Genomic DNA, 22635 nt, shown 5'->3' on the forward strand with positions numbered 1-22635 from the left:
TATTTATTTGTATCATTGACCTAACATGGTTCAAATCATGAAAAACATATGTTTGATAATATAAAAGAACATAATACAGTATAAAACCAAAAACTAAGATAAAATTTAGGGGAATAAACAAATCGTTTACCCTGTATATATGTATAAGTGTATAACACATGATCTTGAATAAAACAACCTAAACTAATTGATATAAGAGTCAAAGTATAAAATACTTAAACATTCGGTGTAATTAGGTGTCTATTGCAATCCTAGTTTTACAGCTTGCTCACAGGAACAGGAGATGTAAGCAAAGTTATTGTTAAGATACCTTAAAAGCAAAACGATCACAAAACCATTATATAATATAACAAGTTATTCGTGAAATGGCCATATTTTGGCCTTATATATAGTGATCGTGACATTTTTCTTATTTCTTTTTATAAAAAATGACGTCCGTGAGGAACATTTTCTCACAAAGTTAGCCCATTGAACATTCGTGAAATTCATTTATTTTGGGAAACCATCAATTCATGATGTAAATTTAATTTTCTAACTATTTAATATGTTAACCATGATTTTCTAACTATTTAATATGTTAACGATGAAACTGTTTAGAGATATAGACACTCGCAAAGGTTGTCTTCATTCTTGAAGATAACAGTCATCTTATTTATTTCACTTTTTAACAAATGTATCATAAAAATAAAAAAAAAACGATTTGACGATTTTGATATTCAATGTGCCTGAGTCATCCAAGTAAATAGTTAAAAACCTCTAAATTCATCTATATAACCACTCGCAAAGGGTATCTTCATTCTTGAATATACCTAATTTGATTTAATGATCTTGAGAATGCAAACAAACTGTTTAAAAAGATAGGTAAAACAAATATAACGAAATTTTCGAAAAGTTAAATCACTACAAGAATATCACCCTTTAGCGGCGACACTATTACCGGCGACATGGGCTTTTTGCGGCGACAAATGCTAGAGTCGCCGCTAAAAGTCCACTTCGCCGTTAATAATGTCCCCGCTAAAGGGTTATCACTCGAAAATATGTTTTCCCCATCCGTTACATCTAAGCCCGTATGATCAAATATCCAATCCAACGGTTGGGATTTCTTATCCGCATTAACCTAATACCGGCGACATATATGTCGCCGCTAAAAGTTAAAAATGTCGCCGCTAATAGTTAGCTAAAAGTTTAATCGAATATTATGACTTTTAATATTTAATTAATTATAATCGGATGTTTGTTATGTAATTAGCGTCGACACTATTATTTTTTATATTTCATCAAATGTTGTTATGTAATTACCGACGACATTATTACCGGCAACCAAAATCTTTAATTAAAAAAAATTAAAAAAAATGAAAATTGTTATTACCGGCGACTGTGTTATTACCGACGACATTGTTATTAACGGCGACACACATCATTAGCGGCGACAAATATCATTAGCAGCGACAATTTGCTCAATGGCGACGAAACAGTAGTGACGACTTATTACCGGCGACGCGTCGCCGCTATTACTATTACCGGCGACTACCCGACTTATTACCGGTGACTTTTGACGCGGCTAATGATCGTTTTCCTAGTAGTAAATATAATATTATCACTACGTAAGTAAGAGAATATGTAGCTCCTAAGGATTTACGTCTCTATAGTATATTAAAACATAGCATCTATGAATTACAAAATGCTCGTAATGATAATAATCAAAGAATGTTTAATGAACATGAATATTTTTCTTCTTCTGATCGGACCATCAACAAAATTAGCACCATAGACGGAAAGCCAAAAATAAGTATAGGCATTATGCATGTTTAGGATAGGGTGCTAAATGAACAGGTTACATGGATGCATTATAATTATAGAATTTATTTAAAATGTCCCGTACACACCAACGTACAACACTAATTTATAGTTATATTATTAGAGTATCTCCAATGATAATTTATTTATAGTTTTTTACTATTTCCTTGATAACTTAATATTATTAAACATCATTGGAGATAATAGTTTTTTTGTTTTTTTATTGATCATTCAATATATATTGAATATTCAATATAGTATAAATGTTTATCGAGTCTAATCCTTTATCTTTAAAAATATTTCATTTTACCTACATAATTTTATTTTAGTTGAAATAATATTGATTTCTTTAATAAATAATTATTTCTATTAGATGTTACAAATGTTTATATATTATAACTACAATAAATTTTAATACAAACTATATTTTAATAAAAATATGATGTGTTTAAAAACAACTAATTAGTTTAAGGGGTTATAAGAAACAATTTATATACATGTGGATCAACTAGTTAAACTAAACTAAAAAAAAAAAAAAAAAAAAAAAAAAAAAAAAAAAAAAAAAACTATGTTGAGGTTAACCTTTGCAGATATAACTTAATTAGAGCTTAAAAATAAATAGAATGATGAGTTGACAATAACTTTAAGTTATAACACAACTTAACCATTGGAGATGCTCTTAGACTTATTTTTTGGATGAATGATGATAAATTATTACCATATAATTATCATTAACTTTACTTTTTATGTCATCATTACAATATAATTATTATTTGTGAAACTTTTATTATTTGTTCATTATAACACAATCAATAAATCATTATTAATTTGTAATTATATTTTTATTATTAACTTTATTCATATTGATAACTTTAAATTTATGACATGAAGAAAAACAATGAATCAAGTACTCCATCACATCCAACGAAAACTCTAGAATAGTCTTCATATGAAGTCAATAACTCATCATATAATTGTCGACGAATGAAAATGTGACAACCCGAAATTTTTTATTTTATAAAGCTTAGTCAATCAATCCATTTGGGTGTCAAAATAATTAGTACAAAGTTCCAGCCAGGTTACAGGTCATTCTAAGGAGTTTTGAACCTAATACACTTAAGGAATAAGTGATAGAAAGTACCCGCTAGAACCACAGTGTAGCAAATCGGACCCTAACCCCATCTAAGTGAGTTCACGGCCACAAGACCATGAGTTTACGACCGTAAACTCATGTTGCCATAAACTCAAGGGTATATATAGATCATTGGGTCATTTCCTCTCATTTCTCCCTTTCTTGGCCGGATTTTCTTCCAAATCCTCTCAAGTATCATCCCGATCTTCGTCCCCGGTCTTCAAAACCCGTAAGCTTATTGTCTTAACTAGTTGATATCTTGCATGAACTAGTAATCTTACATGATTTCATCCGTGAAATCATTCCATTTTGTAGATCTTCAAGTTACACCAAGAACACACACTAGTGTTCTTGGCCAAAACCGACCATTCGAGCTTGTAGATCGTAAGTACTCTTGATCCAACTCATTGTACACTAAGTTTAGCATATTTAGAGCTTAGAAAACATAAGGAATCATGGGATTCAAGGAGTTTATGGCTAGGGCATGTTCTTGGGCCGCAAACCCCTTTTAAGGGTGCAAATGACACCCTAACACCTTAGTAAGCCTTGGTTAGTGTCATAGAACCTTACACCATTGACCTAAGGACCATAATTCATGAAATGGTACTCCTTACCATGAGTTTACAGCCGTAAACTCATGGGGGAGTGGTCCCAGGGCCGTGAACACCAAACAAGGTCATTTTAGGACCTTAAACCCACCCAAACACTTTTTTGAAGCTTTGGAGCACTTAACCACTAAAGCCCTTAGATTTTTAAGCCCCTTTTGGTGACCAATGTAGAGTTTACGCCCAGGAGTAAACTCCCCTGGGCCGTAAACTCCAATAAAGATGGTCATTGGACCATAAACTCCCGTATGAGGCTTTACACTCCTTGGTTGCAACCCGATAGCCTCCTAGCACTTGACCAAAGTGTTTTCCTCGCAATAGGATGTTTATACATGTTTAATTAGTGTTAGATCACTAATTTTTATATACATATGTCTCCATATGTAATTAGGATCATTGTGTGTGTCTAAGTCTTCAATTGACACCAAGCACTTGTCCGACACTTCCTTCCGATCTGCTTACTGCAGGTGAGTTCATACCCTTTGAATCAACCTTTTAAATGTTTCTAAATGTTTTTAAATGCTTTATGGGGGGGGGGGGGAATACAAGTTGAATCATGCTAGTTATTATATCAATCACATGTGATTAATAAGTAACATGCAAATAGATTTAGTATACGTTAACTGTTTTACCAAATAGATTTTTTGAAATGACTTTATTAAACGTTTTTATATGTTTAAAACTCTTTATCAAACTGCTTTATACACTGTATGTTTCTTTTCAAACTTTGTTACAAATGTATTTCAAACAAAGGTGTTCTTTATACTTAAACTGTTTATTCAAACAAAATACTTTCAAATCGTTTTATAAAATGACATCAAGTCTAACTTTTCTTAGATATTAATCTTTTTCAAAGGTTTTACAAAACTCCTTTTATGCTTTTATATTATCAAATGCATGCCCATATATGTATAGTTATATAAGTAATGTTTAAAGGACTTAGGAAGGCTAAACCACTTTATTTCCTTTTCCCCGTTGGGATGTGGTCTGGTAGGGTATCAGTTATCCGTCCGAATGTCGTATAAATATTAGTTATATATCATGTATACATATGTAGACATAATAGTGCCCTCAGTCAGTTCAGTACCTTTGGCTAGCAAAGGTATACCTTCGTTGATACTTGTACATTTCTAGTAGCTATTATAGGTATAGTTAGGAGATACTACTTGCTATTCCTATTACAAGGAATTACGCCAAAGTCAGTTCATTCATGAGTCTATACTAAATGCTATACGAAGAGATACACATACTTGGATACACTTACTTGGATACACTTACATGGATACACTTACTTGGATACACTTACATGGATACACTTACTTGGATACACATACATGGATACCTTTACATAGATACCTTGTTAAAAGCATGTCTGTATATGTATAGTTATATAAATAATGCTTAAAGGACTTACGAAGGCTAACCCACTTTATTTCCTTTTCCCCGTTGGGATGTGGTCTGGTAGGGTATCGGGTATCCGTCCAAAGGTCGTTTAAATATTAAGTTATATATCATGTGTACATATACAGACATAATAGTTCTGATCAGTCGGTTCAGTACCTTTGGGTAGCAAAGGTATATGTTCATATATCCCTACCAAGCTATTATAGGTATAGTTTGGGCTTATATATATATATATATATATATATATATATATATATATATATATATATATATATATATATATATATATATATGATTTGGTAATAAGTATGGATTTCGACCTAGCGATTCGTTGCGGAAGTCACCTTTAGTTCCAAATGTAGAATAGGGACTACCAATCATATTATTACTTACTTACAGCGGGTCTCGTTAGAAGACTACTTACTTACTAAGACGGGACTAACCATTCCAGCACCCAACTGTTAGCAACAGAGGTAATTAACATCTACGGATGCCTACGGTTAATACTTATATTAGGGTACCTTTACGGGACTAACCATTCGTTCAACCTGCTGTTAGCTACAGAGGAAAATAAACATCTACGGATATTCAAGGTTAATACTTTTTCGGCTGTCGCGATGTCGAGTTGATCCTAATAAAAAAGGATAACACTTATATGGCTATATTTTTCCTATTACTTTTATTTTGTGATACATTCACATAAATGACGAAGTAGACTATATATTTTGTTAATAGTAGTCATCCAAGGGAAAAACCATCTTTGTTACTTTCAAAACAGTCTAGTCTTGGTAGAAGACTACTCTTTATACTAATAGAAATCATAGGGATTTGCTAGGGTATTCAAACGTTTTCAAACTAGTTTCAAACAGTTCATACTTATACAAACCTTTTTCCAAATGTTCACAAGTCTTTACTTTCCAGTTTTACAAATCTAAGACACATTAATACTTATAAATTCACCAACTTTATTGCTGATACTCGCTTTCAAAATACTTGTATTCTCAGGTCACAAATAGACAGGTACGACGACCAGGTTTTGTGAAGATGGAGAAATCAAGACTCCTATTTTATGTAGATTGTTCATTATGTTGTCTTATACTATGAAAGAACACACTTGTAATTAAAATTATACTTTTAATGCAATGGATGATGTTGTTGCTTGTTTACTACTTTGCATTGTTGTGATACATTACATGACGTCCTCCGCCGCAGAACGTTTCTGCCGTTCTCGGTTTTGGGGTGTGACAGAAAAGTCACTCATCTTCATCATGCCCGAGACAAACGACTACTGATCGAACATCACAATTTCCATCACCTAATACATTTTGTATACACTTGATACAAGGATATCAATAATATTCATAATTTTAAACTTATTTTTATTAAGACAAAAAACACAACAATAATGTTTTTATAATATAATAATATAAATAATATTATAAAAATAATTTTTCAAATAAAATTTCATAATTTTTTTATGGGTTGTGCTGTAAGTACCCCCTTAACAGATTTTACCCCCTTCCCCTAACGTCAATCTAATCAACCTTTTACATTTGATTTAACATCATTTTATTCTCTTTTTTTTTCTTTTTTTTTTTGTTTTCTTTCCTTTTTGTTTTTTGCTGTTTTTTCTTTTAATAATAATAATAATATTAATAATAATAATAAGAATAATAATAATAATATTATTATTATTATTATTATTATTATTATTATTATTATTATTATTATTATAAGAAATTTCGATAACCATATAAAATTCGGACAATATTATAAATTCGGACGGCATTATAAAATTTGAATTTAACGACTATATAAAATGGAACAAAAGTAAAGTTTGTTTTCAATCCGCATAACGCACCACGCAAATGTAAATAACGTACTAATTAATATATCCGTGGTAAACAAACAAAAACTTTGCTTTTGTTCCGTTTATATAGTCGTTTGAATTTTATTATGTCGTCCAACTTTGTAATGTCGTACGAATTTTAAAATTTAATCCAAATTTATAATGTAATCCGATTTTAAAAACCGATTTATAAAATAAAAAAAAGAATTAAAAACTGATTTTATATAGTCGTTCGAATTTATAATGTCTTCCGATATATAAAATGTTGTTCGAAATTTAAAATAATGATAATAATAATAATAATAATAATATTTATTATTATTATTATTATTATTATTATTATTATTATTATTATATTAAAATATGTAATAAAAAATAATTAAAAACCGATTTTATATAGCCGTTCGAATTTTATAATGTCGTCCGTATTATAAAATTTTGTTCGAAATTTATAATAATAATAATAATAATAATAATAATAATAATAATAATAATATAAAAACAATAAAAAAAGAAAATAGTAAAAAAAAGAACAAAAAAAAACAACAAAAGACAAAAAATCAAATCAAGGAGGTGAAATTGGAAAAATAAGGGTACTTATAGAAAACCCTTTTTTTATCTATGTTTTTAGTCGTAAATTCACAAAATTATTTTTTTTCTCTATTACCATAAACCTAATTTTCATAAAATTATTTATTTTTTGCTGTTTTTTGTTATAATTTGCATTAAATTTTTTTTTTTTTTAAAACGTGCCTTTTTACATTTAAAAGTATAGTTTTTTTTTTAATAAAACATGCAATTTTGTTCTAAAAAGTGCAGTTTTTTTTAAATTTGTAGTTTTTTTTATTTATAAATTACAACTTTTTTTACATGATGCAAATTTTTTTTATAAAAAGGGCAGTTATTTTTATAAAAAGTGCAGTTTCACGTAAAACACACGGTTTTTTTTAAAAAGTTCAGTTTATTTGACTAAAAATTATAGTTTTTTAATAAAAAGTATACTTATTTATTGATTTATAATTCTATAAGATATTAAAAATAAAAATATTAGCTCATCAATAACAAAAAAATGTTAGACTTTAGCTAAAAAAACAATAAACCAAAATTACATATAGTGATATTGTCAACCGAAATTGAAATAAGTAATATTAATAATAGTAATAATATCTCCCTATCTAATAAACAAAATCGTATCTCTACGTGTCCCTTCAAAACATCAGAATTTTGCAAAAGTTAAATACCCATTATACCCCTACTTGGTCTCACATTGAATACAATTCGATATCAAATCCATATAACGCCCTATTTTGTTTCAATTTTGTTTCCAATTTTATCGGTGATAACAGCTGTTGCCATTAACTCAAATTATGCACATACCCGATTAATAGAATGTTATTATGGAATCCGATTTCTTATATAAGGTATGATATCAATCAATCGATTACATTTAATTAAAATTATTATGTCAATTATTATATTATGTCGATTATATAATCTGCTCAATATATACTTGAAATATATGATATCAACGTTCCTTTACAGCATCATGTTTCCAAGGTTTTGCATCATCGACAATTCAATTTTCGGATATTCAATCACACAGTTCAATCCTTTTGGTAAGTTTCTTCTTCTCAATGTGTATATGTATTTGTTTTCTCAAACTAAATTGTATTTTGTAAGTCCCTGTTTCCCACTCATGGACAGAACACGACGAATTTGAGTTAGCGTATTGATCTTTGACTGGAATGAATACAATTAAAACGATAATTGTTGTCCCTTCCCAATGTTCTAACATGTTAATGCTGCTATTTATGTTGTTTAACATATGATTGTTCTGTCTGTATATGTTTAAGGTGGTTGATCGGTCATTCCTTGTTAAATTTTGAACTTGATTACTGATCTGGATTTACCCCTGCCATTGTTGTCGCATGTTACTGCTGCTATTTATGTTGTTTAACCTATGATTGTTATATCTGTAAATGTTTATGGTGGTTTATCGGTAATTGTTTCTTAAATTTTGAACTTGATTAGTGATCTGGATTACTTCAAAAAAATATTTGAAGTTTTTCTGTAATACATATTTTTTGACGATTATAAAGTGATTTTAAGCAAATGAGAAAAGTTACAAATGGATTGTAGCACCTGGTTCCCGGTACGTATTTCTTGTAATTAATAATTCTTAATTCATGCATTTTGCCTTGGACTCGGTGAGTTGAAAGACCAACTCGCCGAGTAGGAGCGGGATGAGACGCGGGGTCTGAGCCTCGGACTCAGCGGGTCGGTTCTCGGACTCGGGTAGTAGGCCCTGTTTGGGCAAAAACCCTAACCCGGGTGTTTGCACCCTATTTAAGCACACTAACTCGGCCTCTCTTGTTCCTAACACTTCCAGAAGAGCTGTAGAACGAAACCCTAGCCCCTTTTTGTCCTTGTGAGTGATTTTGGCCTTGTGAAGGAAGTTTGAGGCTCAAGAGAAGAAGAAGGAGGTGGAAGAGTGCAAGGAAGAGAAGTAGATCCGATATCTACCCTACAAGAGGCTTCCATTTAGGTAGAAAAGTTCCCACCTTGATCACTAGTTCATTAGATACCATTTTTGCCCTTAATTGGTGGTTTTCAAGCCCTAAAACACCAAACTCCATGTGTTTGTGCTTAATGATCCGAAAGGACTTCAGATCTAGACCTTGGGGACGTATTAGAAGCATAAAGTTTCTGTGGATGAAGTGATTGAGGTCCCCATTGAGTGTATGACCTCATAAAGAGCTTGGATTTTCCTTTTGGAGCTTATAGGGCCATGCATGCACGTAAAGTTTGCAACTTTACGTGATAAGCATGCCCTAGGAAACATAGATATATGGTTTGGAAGCGTTGCATGTCTCAGATTTGGTATGTATGGGAAATGGGTCGAAAGGACTCGGCGTGTCCCAAAGTGGAACTCGGCGAGTTCTATGAAGATGGCCTTAGACTCGGCGAGTTGGATGAACAACTCGGCGAGTCCTATGAAGATTGCCTGGAACTCGACAAGGTGTTCTTCAAACTCGGCGAGTCATATGAGTAGTTACTGAGTTGTGAGGGGTTTAAGTGTAGAAGGTCCAACCCTTCGTCACTACTCGCGAAATTAGCAACTTAGCGTGTAGCAATAGTCCTAGAAACTCAAATCCTCATAAAGAATGCCCTGGTGAGGATTTGGAATCGAGTAGGAGAACTGCTCGTGGGACTCGGCGAGTTGTTCTTCAAACTTGGCGAGTCGGATGAGTTTCGTTGTGGTTTCGAATGGGAGAAGAACTCGTCGAGTTGTCGGCCCAAATCGAAGAGTAGAGTCGCGGATGGGGACAGGTAGAGAGTGAGGGACTCGGTGAGTTGATGGCCCAACTCGGCGAGTCGGGTCAACTGGAAGTTGACTTTTGACTTTGACTTGACTTGGCTGCTTCTAACTGAGTGTTTGTGGGGTTTGTAGCCGGAGGATTTCTGGGGCAGCAGCGGACAGAGGTTTCCCGCACTGATTATCAGCAGCTACTTGTATGATGTGAGTTACCTTCCAGTAGGGTGGGTCTAAGGCCACAATGCCGACCCACCAATGAGGAGTATTTAGAAGATAATTGTCTTTGTGATAATTTATCTTGGTCTGGTATGCGTTTGGTTATGAGTTATATCTGTATGGTATGTTACATGATAGGGGTAGTTACCTTGATAGTGGTCCTTAGGACCAAGGAGTAGGTCAGTACCCGGATATGCCTGACTATGTGCTTATATCTTGCTATTGTATGCTAGTGGTAGGGGGTGGAATAGTCCCCAGTTACCGGTTGAAAGATACCGATGACGATTACCGGTTGAAAGATACCGATGGTATTGTATGGTATGTGGTATGATGGGGGAACTCACTAAGCTTTGTGCTTACGTTTTCAGTTTTTGGTTTCAGGTACCTCTTCATCTAAGAGGAAGGAGTCGGCGGCGTAGCGTGGCATCACACACACATTTGATTTTCTGCACGGTGTTTTCTGGGATTGTACTATGATATGTTATTTGCTTATGTTGTAGGTTTGAAACATGATACTTGATTTTATGAGATGACGTGTTGATTCAATATTTTCTAGTAAATGTTTTATGAACAACTTAATTAAAAATGAAATTTGTGGACTTCAATTTTGGGACGTTACATGGATTTTCTAGGTTGAATCTTGATATGCCTTTTTATGCCCCTCTATTTCGACATAAAGAAGTCATGTCGAGATAAGACCATGAAATTACTAATCAAATAAAATGTCAAAATTAATTTATTTTAAACGGGCTTTCAAAAGGCTACAATACTTTAGTTATCCCAAATTATGATTTGTTAAACTGTTGGTTGAATCATTGTAAACTGTTTGTATTTTATGTGTTTTAATAATTGAAAATTGTTTACTTTAATAGTCCAGGGACATAATGATAATTCTCTGTAAAGGGGTATATAGTTTGTGTTTTTATGTGTCTTTCAGTTTTGTTTTCTTTGTTTGAATGTTTGAATATACTTTACTGCATTATTGATTTTGTTCTTAGACTTTATTGCATAATGGTAATTTTTTTCAATTGTTCTTATACTTTACCATGATTTTGCTTCCATTTTTAGGGATAAATTCAAGAAATAGCAATGAACTTCTCTTTATCGTGAATTATAGCATTCTCCTTTCATATGCTTCTGTTACGACATTGGATTTTTAGTTTTTTTTTTTTAAATTTAAAATTTATATTTTTTAGGCATTGTAATTTGAACGATAAACCAATTGTATTGAACAAGTGTCGATTCATTGTGTAAGACATAAGGAAAACGAAAATAAAACTTCTAAACTCAGCTTTACTTGGAAGCCTTTAAAGAACATAAACGTAAATAGATTCACGTGACACACAACATCAGCCGGATAACACCAAAAAAATAACTAAATCTAAAATCCGCATTTCACATGGTTTGGAGGCTCTTAAGAAATGTCACATTAAAACTAATACCCCCGCCCATTTGTTTACACCTTGTGCACTCAAATTACATATGAAGAAGGTACCAATGCAAACAAGCAAGTAGCTTATTATCAAAATTATTTATTATACTAATGCTCTAGCAACCTACTTAAAGAATCTTTCATGATTTAACTGTGTGTTGAATCATTGTAAACTGTTTATATGTTATGTGTTTTAATAATTGAAAATGCTCCATATATTTTTCGACTTAGCGGTCAAAATTATCATAGTATCGGAAGCCTTTTACCGGAACAGGGATTTAAACCAAAATTCTCTCAGTTGTACATATACGATACTGATAATGAGATCGCAAATAGACGAACATTTTTTGGGTACACTCTTCACAATTATCACATTAATAGATATATTATTCATCAGCATTAATTTCTTTATTTATCTTATGTTTATATGTTCATCTTACTTGCAGTGGAGAAAATCAACGATCTATATCAAATTCTTCTGTTCTTGCTAATGTTATTATACAAGATTTGAAGTTGATGTTAGATTCAAATGATGTCTTGGTTCAGTCTTATAGAATGGTTAGAGATTGTTTTCAGGAAAACCCTCATGTTGATATCAAATTGAGAATTATTGGACGAAGGGACCAAGATGGAAGGACATACAACCTATCATCTGCTTCTTAGGTTGCCGCTTTAATTGTTGGAGATATTGGTGATTCAATTGATAATAAAGATATTGTTGTTCAAACTTCAACTGGTTCTCTACGGCGTATTAGTGAATTACATCCATCATACCTTCCTCTTCAGTATCCACTATTGTTTCCATATGGTGATAATGGTTACAGGGTTTACATACCACATCGAGGTATTACACCTTCAAGCAACAACAAGCGGCCCGACTGTACGATGAGATAATTTTTTTCTTATAGAATACAAGACAGGGATCAATATTTTTCACTAATTCTTTCAAAAAGGTTGTTCCAACAGTTTTTGGTAGATGCTTACACTATGATCAAAATCGAGAGATTACATTTCATAAGGAGCAAACAACAAATTCTTAGATGCGAGTCTTATGAGAATTTACGTAATCAACAAAACCTTGAGAATAAAGATATATCCAACGTCGGACAACCTGTTATCTTACCTTCTTCATTCACTGGCGGTGCACATTATATGATGCAAAACAACTTTGACGCCATGTCCTTATGTAAATGGTTTGGATATCCTGATTTCTTCATAACCTTTACATGTAATCTAAAATGGCGTGAAGTTAAAAATTTTCATCATAACACTTCACTGCATCTCGAAGATAGACCTGATATCTTATGTAGGTTATTCAAAATAAAGCTTGATTCTTTTATTAAAAACATACGGGAATATAAAATTTCGTCATCGTTCAAGCATGTATTCAAAGTTGTTGTTTAATTCAAATTTTTTTTATAATGATTTTTTTCGTTTCTTAACATTTTTTATTATTTGCAAATATATTTCATCCAACACAAATCATATCTTATTTGTCAAATTAATTTGCAGTGGACTATACAATTGAATTTCAAAAGTAGAGGTTTGCCACATAGTCATATTTGTCTATTTATGCATGCTGACTCCAAGTGGCCTACTGTTGAATATATTGATCCGATTATTTCCTGCTGAGATTCCAAATATCAATGATGATCTAGAGTTGTATTCACGTGTAAGTGAATTCATGATACATGGTCCTTGTGAAGTTGAAAATATAAATTGCCCATGCATGGTTGACAAGCAATGTTCGAAAAATTTTCCAAAGCAATTCTATAATCATTCTTCAGTTGATGTCAACGGTTATCCGTTATATATGAAAAAAACAATGGATATTTTGTCGAAAAATCAGGTGTTAAGTTAGACAACAGAAATGTTGTTTCAAATAACAAATATTTGTTGAAAAGATATCAGACATACATTAATGTTGAATGGTGCAATTAGGGATCTTCCATAAAGTATCTGTTTAAATATATAAATAAAGATCCAAATAAAGCTACAATTGTTGTTGACATCAACACTGTTTCTCATCAAGAAAAGGTTGTGGATGAAATAAAAGATTATTATGATTGTAGATATATATATATATATATATATATATATATATATATATATATATATATATATATATATATATATATATATATATATATATATATATATATATATATATGCATGTGAAACATCATGGCAAATATTTAAATATGATGTTCATTACCGATATCCTTCTATGAAGCGACTACCTTTTCCTCTTCCTGATCAACAACAAGTAATATATGCTGTAGACGATGATATTGACGATGTTCTTGAACAACCTTCAGTTGCAGCTTCTATGTTCACATCTTGGATGGAATGTAATAAAAGTAATAAAGATGCATGAAAACTTACATATTTTGAATTTCCTAAAAAGTTTGTTTGGAAACTTAATGATAGGTTGTGGAAGCCAAGGAAAATTGGACGTTCAATAGAAAGGATTCACTCTGTTTCACCTAAACTTGGCAAAGTCTACTTCTTACGGATTCTTTTAAATAAAATGAAAGGTCCAAAATCATTTGAAGAAATTTGTACTGTAAATGGTGAAGAATTTCCAACTTTTCGAGATGCATGTTATGCTTTGGGCCTCTTAGATGACGACAAAGAATACGTTGATGCAATTAAGGAAGCAAGTCATTCAGGTACCCGATGAATGTATGCATGTTTAGTTATACTTGTTGTCTTCGTGATACTTGTATGTGCCAGGTAGGGAGGTGAGTGTGGGTAGGGTCTAGTATCTCATCACTAGCTGAGTGTAGACGGGGTTTCTTATCTCATCATTAGCAGAGTAAGGGCGGGGACCATGATAGGCTAGGCCTTAGGAACGGAACATATAGTATTGTGTATGATTCCTTATGTTCGACCAATAGGACCGGGACCGGAGATGAGAGCAGCTCAATAACGAAAGTTTATGTTAATTCCTAGAACAATTCAAATCAGACATATTCTACAAACACTAGGTTGAATCGGTATGATAGATATCGTTTATTGGACTTGGATAATTAAATTTCATTCGGCCCGTTAAAAACAACAATTTTTCAAACAAATTAAACATCTCGATCAATGAGATTATCTAGAATGTACACAACTCGAAGTTTGATGACGCACCACACTATTGGGCACGTCTTTGACGCACACTAGACAACGGTATGAACAACGTGTAGACCAATACTTATCAGTTGTTATGTCTATGGTTTTATAATATAAGTTCACTATAGAATGATTTATGTTTATAGAATGATTTTTGGTTATATATATATATATATATATATATATATATATATATATATATATATATATATATATATATATATATATATATATATATATAAAAGAAATAATAAATACATAAATTTATAGAAACCGTATTGAATCGAACTAGTCATAAAAGAGGTTCAACTAAAAAAACCTATTTTTTAAAAAGAACTTGGAAGCGGTGTTTTTAGGTAATAAAACAATCTTTTATAATGACTTGGAAAGTGGGTATATTATGAGACCAATTAGATATACCCCTTAGAATGTTTTCTAAACCATTTGTAACATTATAGTATTATCACTAATTTTTAGATTCTAGTCCATGGGATGCATGTATTTTGTCCCATCTAACAACAAAGGAGCTTATGTAAAATCCGACTTAGTGACGGAAGACCGAAAAAGGTTCAACCCAAAATCCTTAATTTGTCGACATACCCCACCACACACGATTAGTGAAATAAGTGTAGATGTAGAGGCTTTTTAACCACAACCACCCCTCATCGGCAATTTCGAAAGCCACGTGAAGTCTCTTAACGTGGCTCCTCTAAGCATCCACTCTCCTTTGTCTTCACCAGTTCTCCCCAACCCTATAAAACCCACCTCCTCAAACCCTCATCCTCCACTTCAACCACCACCACCACCAGTACTACTACCACCTTCTCTCCTCCCTCAAAACTTCATATATCTTTTTCCGACATGGCTGCTTCTTCAATATTCATGGTAGTCCCCATCACAGTTTTCAAGAGAAATCCCACATTCTCCATCAGGTGCATGGCACAGACACCACAAAGTGGTGAAACCGGGAGTTCCAAACAAGCAACCACACCAAATATGACCACTCCTCCTCCTCCACCGCCTGCACCGAAGGTCAGCTCGAAGTTCTCTGACGTATTGGCGTTCAGCGGACCGGCACCGGAGAGGATAAACGGAAGGTTGGCGATGATCGGGTTTGTGTCGGCGATGGCGGTAGAAGTGAGCAGCGGTCAAGACGTGTTTGCCCAGATCGGCAATGGCGGAGTGGCGGTGTTTGTCGGCACTAGCATGGTGTTGACGTTAGCGTCGTTGGTGCCGTTGTTTAAAGGAGTGAGTGTGCAGTCGAAGTCGAGTGGACTGATGACGTCAGATGCAGAGCTTTGGAATGGACGGGTTGCGATGTTGGGGCTGGTGGCTTTGGCTTTCACTGAATATGTTAAAGGCAGTGCTCTTGTCTAGATAATGTATTCCAAAATCCAAACTTTTCTATTACATAATTAAATATAAAACAGGAAAATGTATATTCTTTTGAATATTTATTTGTATCATTGACCTAACATGGTTCAAATCATGAAAAACATATGTTTGATAATATAAAAGAACATAATACAGTATAAAACCAAAAACTAAGATAAAATTTAGGGGAATAAACAAATCGTTTACCCTGTATATATGTATAAGTGTATAACACATGATCTTGAATAAAACAACCTAAACTAATTGATATAAGAGTCAAAGTATAAAATACTTAAACATTCGGTGTAATTAGGTGTCTATTGCAATCCTAGTTTTACAGCTTGCTCACAGGAACAGGAGATGTAAGCAAAGTTATTGTTAAGATACCTTAAAAGCAAAACGATCACAAAACCATTATATAATATAACAAGTTATTCGTGAAATGGCCATATTTTGGCCTTATATATAGTGATCGTGACATTTTTCTTATTTCTTTTTATAAAAAATGACGTCCGTGAGGAACATTTTCTCACAAAGTTAGCCCATTGAACATTCGTGAAATTCATTTATTTTGGGAAACCATCAATTCATGATGTAAATTTAATTTTCTAACTATTTAATATGTTAACCATGATTTTCTAACTATTTAATATGTTAACGATGAAACTGTTTAGAGATATAGACACTCGCAAAGGTTGTCTTCATTCTTGAAGATAACAGTCATCTTATTTATTTCACTTTTTAACAAATGTATCATAAAAAAAAAAAAAAAACGATTTGACGATTTTGATATTCAATGTGCCTGAGTCATCCAAGTAAATAGTTAAAAACCTCTAAATTCATCTATATAACCACTCGCAAAGGGTATCTTCATTCTTGAATATACCTAATTTGATTTAATGATCTTGAGAATGCAAACAAACTGTTTAAAAAGATAGGTAAAACAAATATAACGAAATTTTCGAAAAGTTAAATCACTACAAGAATATCACCCTTTAGCGGCGACACTATTACCGGCGACATGGGCTTTTTGCGGCGACAAATGCTAGAGTCGCCGCTAAAAGTCCACTTCGCCGTTAATAATGTCCCCGCTAAAGGGTTATCACTCGAAAATATGTTTTCCCCATCCGTTACATCTAAGCCCGTATGATCAAATATCCAATCCAACGGTTGGGATTTCTTATCCGCATTAACCTAATACCGGCGACATATATGTCGCCGCTAAAAGTTAAAAATGTCGCCGCTAATAGTTAGCTAAAAGTTTAATCGAATATTATGACTTTTAATATTTAATTAATTATAATCGGATGTTTGTTATGTAATTAGCGTCGACACTATTATTTTTTATATTTCATCAAATGTTGTTATGTAATTACCGACGACATTATTACCGGCAACCAAAATCTTTAATTAAAAAAAATTAAAAAAAATGAAAATTGTTATTACCGGCGACTGTGTTATTACCGACGACATTGTTATTAACGGCGACACACATCATTAGCGGCGACAAATATCATTAGCAACGACAATTTGCTCAATAGCGACAAAACAGTAGTGACGACTTATTATCGGCGACGCGTCGCCGCTATTACTATTACCGGCGACTACCCGACTTATTACCGGTGACTTTTGACGCGGCTAATGATCGTTTTCCTAGTAGTAAATATAATATTATCACTACGTAAGTAAGAGAATATGTAGCTCCTAAGGATTTACGTCTCTATAGTATATTAAAACATAGCATCTATGAATTACAAAATGCTCGTAATGATAATAATCAAAGAATGTTTAATGAACATGAATATTTTTCTTCTTCTGATCGGACCATCAACAAAATTAGCACCATAGACGGAAAGCCAAAAATAAGTATAGGCATTATGCATGTTTAGGATAGGGTGCTAAATGAACAGGTTACATGGATGCATTATAATTATAGAATTTATTTAAAATGTCCCGTACACACCAACGTACAACACTAATTTATAGTTATATTATTAGAGTATCTCCAATGATAATTTATTTATAGTTTTTTACTATTTCCTTGATAACTTAATATTATTAAACATCATTGGAGATAATAGTTTTTTTGTTTTTTTATTGATCATTCAATATATATTGAATATTCAATATAGTATAAATGTTTATCGAGTCTAATCCTTTATCTTTAAAAATATTTCATTTTACCTACATAATTTTATTTTAGTTGAAATAATATTGATTTCTTTAATAAATAATTATTTCTATTAGATGTTACAAATGTTTATATATTATAACTACAATAAATTTTAATACAAACTATATTTTAATAAAAATATGATGTGTTTAAAAACAACTAATTAGTTTAAGGGGTTATAAGAAACAATTTATATACATGTGGATCAACTAGTTAAACTAAACTAAAAAAAAAAAAAAAAAAAAAAAAAAAAAAAAAAAAAACACTATGTTGAGGTTAACCTTTGCAGATATAACTTAATTAGAGCTTAAAAATAAATAGAATGATGAGTTGACAATAACTTTAAGTTATAACACAACTTAACCATTGGAGATGCTCTTAGACTTATTTTTTGGATGAATGATGATAAATTATTACCATATAATTATCATTAACTTTACTTTTTATGTCATCATTACAATATAATTATTATTTGTGAAACTTTTATTATTTGTTCATTATAACACAATCAATAAATCATTATTAATTTGTAATTATATTTTTATTATTAACTTTATTCATATTGATAACTTTAAATTTATGACATGAAGAAAAACAATGAATCAAGTACTCCATCACATCCAACGAAAACTCTAGAATAGTCTTCGTATGAAGTCAATAACTCATCATATAATTGTCGACGAATGAAAATGTGACAACCGAAATTTTTTATTTTATAAAGCTTAGTCAATCAATCCATTTGGGTGTCAAAATAATTAGTACAAAGTTCCAGCCAGGTTACAGGTCATTCTAAGGAGTTTTGAACCTAATACACTTAAGGAATAAGTGATAGAAAGTACCCGCTAGAACCACAGTGTAGCAAATCGGACCCTAACCCCATCTAAGTGAGTTCACGGCCACAAGACCATGAGTTTACGACCGTAAACTCATGTTGCCATAAACTCAAGGGTATATATAGATCATTGGGTCATTTCCTCTCATTTCTCCCTTTCTTGGCCGGATTTTCTTCCAAATCCTCTCAAGTATCATCCCGATCTTCGTCCCCGGTCTTCAAAACCCGTAAGCTTATTGTCTTAACTAGTTGATATCTTGCATGAACTAGTAATCTTACATGATTTCATCCGTGAAATCATTCCATTTTGTAGATCTTCAAGTTACACCAAGAACACACACTAGTGTTCTTGGCCAAAACCGACCATTCGAGCTTGTAGATCGTAAGTACTCTTGATCCAACTCATTGTACACTAAGTTTAGCATATTTAGAGCTTAGAAAACATAAGGAATCATGGGATTCAAGGAGTTTATGGCTAGGGCATGTTCTTGGGCCGCAAACCCCTTTTAAGGGTGCAAATGACACCCTAACACCTTAGTAAGCCTTGGTTAGTGTCATAGAACCTTACACCATTGACCTAAGGACCATAATTCATGAAATGGTACTCCTTACCATGAGTTTACAGCCGTAAACTCATGGGGGAGTGGTCCCAGGGCCGTGAACACCAAACAAGGTCATTTTAGGACCTTAAACCCACCCAAACACTTTTTTGAAGCTTTGGAGCACTTAACCACTAAAGCCCTTAGATTTTTAAGCCCCTTTTGGTGACCAATGTAGAGTTTACGCCCAGGAGTAAACTCCCCTGGGCCGTAAACTCCAATAAAGATGGTCATTGGACCATAAACTCCCGTATGAGGCTTTACACTCCTTGGTTGCAACCCGATAGCCTCCTAGCACTTGACAAAAGTGTTTTCCTCGCAATAGGATGTTTATACATGTTTAATTAGTGTTAGATCACTAATTTTTATATACATATGTCTCCATATGTAATTAGGATCATTGTGTGTGTCTAAGTCTTCAATTGACACCAAGCACTTGTCCGACACTTCCTTCCGATCTGCTTACTGCAGGTGAGTTCATACCCTTTGAATCAACCTTTTAAATGTTTCTAAATGTTTTTAAATGCTTTATGGGGGGGGGGGGGGGGGGAATACAAGTTGAATCATGCTAGTTATTATATCAATCACATGTGATTAATAAGTAACATGCAAATAGATTTAGTATACGTTAACTGTTTTACCAAATAGATTTTTTGAAATGACTTTATTAAACGTTTTTATATGTTTAAAACTCTTTATCAAACTGCTTTATACACTGTATGTTTCTTTTCAAACTTTGTTACAAATGTATTTCAAACAAAGGTGTTCTTTATACTTAAACTGTTTATTCAAACAAAATACTTTCAAATCGTTTTATAAAATGACATCAAGTCTAACTTTTCTTAGATATTAATCTTTTTCAAAGGTTTTACAAAACTCCTTTTATGCTTTTATATTATCAAATGCATGCCCATATATGTATATTTATATAAGTAATGTTTAAAGGACTTAGGAAGGCTAAACCACTTTATTTCCTTTTCCCCGTTGGGATGTGGTCTGGTAGGGTATCAGTTATCCGTCCGAATGTCGTATAAATATTAGTTATATATCATGTATACATATGTAGACATAATAGTGCCCTCAGTCAGTTCAGTACCTTTGGCTAGCAAAGGTATACCTTCGTTGATACTTGTATATTTCTAGTAGCTATTATAGGTATAGTTAGGAGATACTACTTGCTATTCCTATTACAAGGAATTACGCCAGAGTCAGTTCATTCATGAGTCTATACTAAATGCTATATGAAGAGATACACATACTTGGATACACTTACTTGGATACACTTACATGGATACACTTACTTGGATACACTTACTTGGATACACTTACTTGGATACACATACATGGATACCTTTACATAGATACCTTGTTAAAAGCATGTCTGTATATGTATAGTTATATAAATAATGCTTAAAGGACTTAGGAAGGCTAACCCGCTTTATTTCCTTTTCCCCGTTGGGATGTGGTCTGGTAGGGTATCGGGTATCCGTCCAAAGGTCGTTTAAATATTAAGTTATATATCATGTGTACATATACGGACATAATAGTTCTGATCAGTCGGTTCAGTACCTTTGGGTAGCAAAGGTATACGTTCATATATCCCTACCAAGCTATTATAGGTATAGTTTGGGCTTATATATATATATATATATATATATATATATATATATATATATATATATATATATATATATATGATTTGGTAATAAATATGGATTTCGACCTAGCGATTCGTTGCGGAAGTCACCTTTAGTTCCAAATGTAGAATAGGGACTACCAATCATATTATTACTTACTTACAGCGGGTCTCGTTAGAAGACTACTTACTTACTAAGACGGGACTAACCATTCCAGCACCCAACTGTTAGCAACAGAGGTAATTAACATCTACGGATGCCTACGGTTAATACTTATATTAGGGTACCTTTACGGGACTAACCATTCGTTCAACCTGCTGTTAGCTACAGAGGAAAATAAACATCTACGGATATTCAAGGTTAATACTTTTTCGGCAGTCGCGATGTCGAGTTGATCCTAATAAAAAAGGATAACACTTATATGGCTATATTTTTTCTATTACTTTTATTTTGTGATACATTCACATAAATGACGAAGTAGACTATATATTTTGTTAATAGTAGTCATCCAAGGGAAAAACCATCTTTGTTACTTTCAAAACAGTCTAGTCTTGGTAGAAGACTACTCTTTATACTAATAGAAATCATAGGGATTTGCTAGGGTATTCAAACGTTTTCAAACTAGTTTCAAACAGTTCATACTTATACAAACCTTTTTCCAAATGTTCACAAGTCTTTACTTTCCAGTTTTACAAATCTAAGACACATTAATACTTATAAATTCACCAACTTTATTGCTGATACTCGCTTTCAAAATACTTGTATTCTCAGGTCACAAATAGACAGGTACGACGACCAGGTTTTGTGAAGATGGAGAAATCAAGACTCCTATTTTATGTAGATTGTTCATTATGTTGTCTTATACTATGAAAGAACACACTTGTAATTAAAATTATACTTTTAATGCAATGGATGATGTTGTTGCTTGTTTACTACTTTGCATTGTTGTGATACATTACATGACGTCCTCCGCCGCAGAACGTTTCTGCCGTTCTCGGTTTTGGGGTGTGACAGAAAAGTCACTCATCTTCATCATGCCCGAGACAAACGACTACTGATCGAACATCACAATTTCCATCACCTAATACATTTTGTATACACTTGATACAAGGATATCAATAATATTCATAATTTTAAACTTATTTTTAT

General features: G+C 32.5%; 1 protein-coding gene across 1 annotated transcript; it reads left to right on the forward strand.

Annotated features, from left to right (window-relative positions):
* Window positions 1-15574: 15574 nt before the first annotated feature.
* Window positions 15575-16322, forward strand: LOC128126642 (early light-induced protein 1, chloroplastic-like). Its single transcript, XM_052764481.1, has one exon. It carries the CDS (start codon window positions 15733-15735, stop codon window positions 16246-16248), a length of 516 nt encoding a protein of 171 aa, XP_052620441.1. The 5' UTR covers window positions 15575-15732; the 3' UTR covers window positions 16249-16322.
* The last annotated feature ends 6313 nt before the right edge of the window (window positions 16323-22635 follow it).

Source organism: Lactuca sativa, chromosome 6 (genome assembly GCF_002870075.4).
Source record: "Lactuca sativa cultivar Salinas chromosome 6, Lsat_Salinas_v11, whole genome shotgun sequence".
In the NCBI taxonomy this organism is placed as follows: domain Eukaryota; kingdom Viridiplantae; phylum Streptophyta; class Magnoliopsida; order Asterales; family Asteraceae; genus Lactuca; species Lactuca sativa.

What these genes read in the sequence shown, in the direction of transcription:
- LOC128126642 (XM_052764481.1), top strand. Translation starts at nt 15,733, where the DNA reads ATGGCTGCTTCTTCAATATTCATGGTAGTCCCCATCACAGTTTTCAAG.